Raw genomic sequence first — 4,873 nt, forward strand, 5'->3', positions numbered from 1 at the left:
CCAAGGATAAAATCCATGCTTACCTCATTCCATGGCTGTACAGGCACGGGGCAGAGGTGTATACAAGCCCTTGGTGAACGTGCTCTTAGCCTTTTGACATACCACACATTTCGCCACGATCTCTTGCACGTCCTTATTCATTCTCGGCCAAAGAGAAATGTTCACTTAGGATGTCACTCGTCTTATTAACTCCAAAGTGTCCAAAGAATAGCCCCGCCATGAGCTTCTCGTACCAACAACTCCCTAATCGACCCATTCGGAATGCATAGCCGATTACCCTTGAAGAGATAGCCATCCCGAACAAAGATACAAACCCGTCGGATCAATGATTTCTTTTGAAAATTCTGGATCGACTTGTACAGTTCCTTGATATGTTCGAAACCAAGAATCCTTGCATCCAACTCAATCAACAATGAATGCCTTCGTGATAATGCATCAGCCACGATATTAGAACTTCCCGTCTTATATTTTGAAGAAAACGTGAATGATTGCAAGAATTCTACCCATTTGGCATGTCTTTGATTTAACTTTTGCTGTCCATGGATGTGTTTAAGAGCCTCGTGATCAGAATGTAGAATAAACGGCTTCGGACGCAGATAATGACTCCAATGATCCAATGCTCTCACGATTGCATAAAACTCCTTGTCATAGGTTGAATAGTTCAACCTTGCCCCGTTTAATTTTCTTTGAAATATGCAATAGGCCTCTTTTCTTGTATTAACACGGCACCAATCCCAACACCACTTGCATCACACTCGACTTCAAACAATTTATTAAAATCAGGTAGTGCTAAAACAGGTCCGGAGCATAGCTTGCGTTTCACTTCTTCAAACGCCTTTTGGGCGCTGTTAGTCCACACGAACTCTCCCTTCTTGGTTAGCTCTGTAATTGGAGCCACAATCGAGCTAAAACCCTGGATGAACCGTCTATAAAATGATGCTAAACCATGAAAGCTTCGCACCTCTGTAGTTGATTTCGGAACTGGCCAGGCTTGAATAGCATCGACCTTGGATGGGTCCATACTTACTCCGTCTTTTCCCACAATATAACCAAGAAAGACAACACTTGAGACCATAAAAGTACATTTTTCCAACTTACCATAAAGCTTCTGATCTCGCAACACTTCAAACACAGCTCGCAAATGTCGTTTGTGCGACTCTTCATCTTTGCTATAAATCAGGATGTCGTCAAGATAGACCACCACAAATTTGTTAAGGAACGGCCTCAACACTTCATTCATCAACCTCATAAACGAACTAGGAGCATTGCACAATCCAAACGGCATCACAAGCCATTCATATAATCCTTGCTTCGTTTTAAACGCGGTCTTCCACTCATCCCCTTCTCGAATCCTCATTTGATGGTAGCCACTCCTCAAATCCAGTTTAGAAAAGACACACGAACCAGAAAGTTCGTCAAGCATATCATCAAGTCTTGGCATAGGAAAGCGATATTTGATTGTAATGTTATTCACCGCTCTACTATCAATGCACATTCTCCAAGTCCCTTCCTTCTTTGGCACTAGTAACGCAGGCACCGCACAAGGACTTAAACTCTCTTGAACATATCCTCTATCTATCAATTCTTGGACTTGTCTCTGTAACTCCTTTGCTTCCTCTGGATTACAACGATAGGCCGGCTTATTAGGCAATGCCGCCCCTGGAATCAGATCTATTTGGTGTTCAATACCACGTGAAGGAGGTAACCCATCCGGTAATTCATCCGGAAACACATCCCGGAACTCTTCTAATAGCTCCTGTACCCCACGGTCATTACACACACCAACGGACCCTAATTCACGAACCATCAGCACATAAGTTCGTTCTCCACGAGCTAAAGCTTCCTCAACCTCCCGAGCCTCCATAAACATACTCCCCTTCTTTGTTTTAGACTCTTTAATCTTGTTAGGTGACATAGGTTTCAGATTATATCTCACATTACCCTTCATCACGCTATACACATTGGCTCTCCCGTCATGTTCAACCTTTCTATCGAATTGCCAAGGCCTACCCAACAGAATGTGGCATGCATTCATAGGAATTATATCGCACCACACCTCATCAGTATAGGGTCCTAAACTCAACGAAACTAAGGCTTGTTTCTTAACTTGAATCCCATTCTCCCCATTCAGCCAATGCAATTTATATGGTTTAACTCGGTCTTTAGTTTGCAATTTTAGTTCATCAACAAGGTCCCTTGCTACTACATTAGCACACGATCCACTATCAATAATAAGATTGCAAATTTTACGGTTTACCTTGCACCGAGTATGGAAGATTTGCTCCCGTTGTTCATTCTCAGCTGAACCCGTTTCCATATGCAAATTACGCAGCACTAAGCACTCCTCGTCACTCAACGGATCCAAATCATAGACTATTCCTTCACCATCAGTTTCAACATTCCCTTGGACTGTTTCTTCCTCTGGCGTGACAAATACGGGGATCAAATCACATAATTCTTGAGCTGTTAGGGCTCGTTTCTGAGGACATTCGTTTGCTATATGTCCATAGCCTTGACACTTGAAACAACGCCTCAAAGAATTCCCTTTTGGCTAAGCAACAACCTTTCCTTTGTCCTTGGGTTCTTCTTTCGGGGTTTCTTTAGCCTTGCTAGGAGCTGGCCTGGAATACGAACTTGTTCCCGAACTTTGTCCCTTGGAATAAGTATAAGGTTTTCGTGCCTTATCATGCTTTTCGAATTTTAACGCCAATCTGCAGACATCGCTAAATCCATCGAAATTCTGAATTTCTACCTTCGTTGCAATTGCGGGTGTTAGGCCCTTGATGAATCTCGCCACTCTTAGCTCTTCTTTCTCCTCAAGATCGCACACGATTGACATCTTTTCGAATTCTTTGATGTAATCAGTCACGGACATGCTTCCTTGCTCTAAAGATTGGAGCTTTAAGTAGTTATCTTGCTCATAATCCCTTGGGCAGAATCGCCTCATCAAGTGCTTCTTTAGTTTGATCCAAGATTCGATCTTGTCTTTGCCTTCCTTTCTTCTTTGTTTTTTCAGATTTTCGTACCATAAAGATGCATACTTTGTAAGTTTCAAGATTGCAACTTTAAATTGCTTCTTGTCATCGTATTCTTTATACTCGAAAACCCTTTCAGCTTGTCTTATCCAATCCAGAAATTTTTCCGGATCCATCTCGCCATCAAAGTCAGGAATATCGAGTTTTAAACCCCGATCATCATCGTTCTTATTTTTTGACTTCCTCTTTGGCTGCTCGTCCTCTTCTTCAGATTCGGATGGAGTGTCCGATTCTTTTTTCTTCTCTTTAACCTTCAACATGCTTGCTATATTTTTCAACACATAAGCCATCTGAGCCATCTCCAATTTCAGCTCGTTATGACCATCTTCCCATGTTTTCGGACCTTCTTCACCGTCTTTAACCATGATTAGCAACGTCCCAAGACAGATCTATTAAGGAATAAATCTGAACTTAGCTCTGGTAACCAATTTGATGTAAAACCGTATGAAAAACGAGATTGAACAGATCGTTGAACTGTTCGTTCGAGTTTGCTATTCCCCGAGATTGTATATGTCGTGATACTTGGTAAATTTGCAGCGGAAATTGTGTTGTTTGGACTGATTATTTCGTGATTATGAATGTAACTGGATAGTATGGTGAATTCCTAGTCCTAACCTCGCAAGGTGTCAAACGCAGATTCACGCAATCGACCTCGCAAGGAAGATCTAAAGATTAAGCTCGCAAACCTAATCAGAATAATGCTCACAAATGTAAGCAATTTTTATTGCTGGAAATTCGATGATCTTTCTCTGATCATACACGGCCTAATATACTCCTAAACGAGGTCACAAGTCGACCTAAACCCTAGCTTGGAAATTAAGCTATCTTTCCTTTTCCTAAACTAACTAGGAAAATTATTCCCCTTTCCTAAACTAACTAGGAAAGTAATTAAAATACTAAAAACTAGAATACAATCAGATTTAGGGTATTCTAATTTGACTAGGATTAGGAAAATCTAGCTTTCCTAACTTTATTAGAAATAGTAATTAACTAACTTATTATTCCTACACGATTTAGGAAACCGTGTATCCTAATTATCCTAGGAGCCGTGATACGCAGCCCAGAGCCGTGTTATGCGGCTCCCATGCCTTCCCATTTTAGCATCAACACATTTCTCGATCCAAGCTCAAATCCTTTTACTAGTTGAGTTACATTTCGACTAATAAGAAGTTCATTTGCTTGTTCCGAACATGCTCCTGCATCAGAGTCACAAGGACAAATGGTTAACATAACGAGTTACAAGGACTAATGAACAAGGACAAATGGTTCACTCAACGAGTCACAAGGACTAAAGAACAAGGACAAATGATTTACACATTTAGTCCTTGTTACAAATGGTTTATACAACGAGTCACAAGGACTAATGAACAAGGACAAATGGTTCACACAACTAGTCACAAGGACAAATGGTTTACACAACGAGTCACAAGGACCAATGAAGAAGGAAAAATGATTTACACAATGAGTCCTTGTTACAAATGGTTTAAACAACGAGTCACAAGGACTAATGAACAAGGACAAATGGTTTACACAACGAGTCACAAGGACAAATGGTTAACATTACGAGTTACAAGGACTAATGAACAAGGACAAATAGTTTACACAACGAGTCACAAGGACTGATGAACAAGGACAAATGGTTCACACAACGAGTCACAAGGACTAATGAACAAGGACAATTGGTTTAAACAATGAGTCACAAGGACTAGAGAACAAGGACAAATGGTTCACACAACGAGTCACAAGGACTAATGAACAAGGACAAATGGTTCACACAACGAGTCACAAAAACTAATGAACAAGGAAAAATTGTTTCCACAACAAGTCACAATAACAAG

General features: G+C 40.8%; 1 protein-coding gene across 1 annotated transcript; it reads right to left on the minus strand.

Annotated features, from left to right (window-relative positions):
- Positions 1 to 676: 676 nt before the first annotated feature.
- Positions 677 to 3,400, minus strand: LOC141613962 (uncharacterized). The gene is made up of 4 exons (XM_074432705.1): positions 3,099 to 3,400; positions 2,564 to 3,002; positions 1,494 to 2,479; positions 677 to 1,256 (listed from the first exon to the last, which is right to left on the minus strand). Exons 1-4 carry the CDS (start codon positions 3,398 to 3,400, stop codon positions 677 to 679), a joined length of 2,307 nt encoding a protein of 768 aa, XP_074288806.1.
- Positions 3,401 to 4,873: the final 1,473 nt, after the last annotated feature.

Source organism: Silene latifolia, chromosome 11 (genome assembly GCF_048544455.1).
Source record: "Silene latifolia isolate original U9 population chromosome 11, ASM4854445v1, whole genome shotgun sequence".
In the NCBI taxonomy this organism is placed as follows: domain Eukaryota; kingdom Viridiplantae; phylum Streptophyta; class Magnoliopsida; order Caryophyllales; family Caryophyllaceae; genus Silene; species Silene latifolia.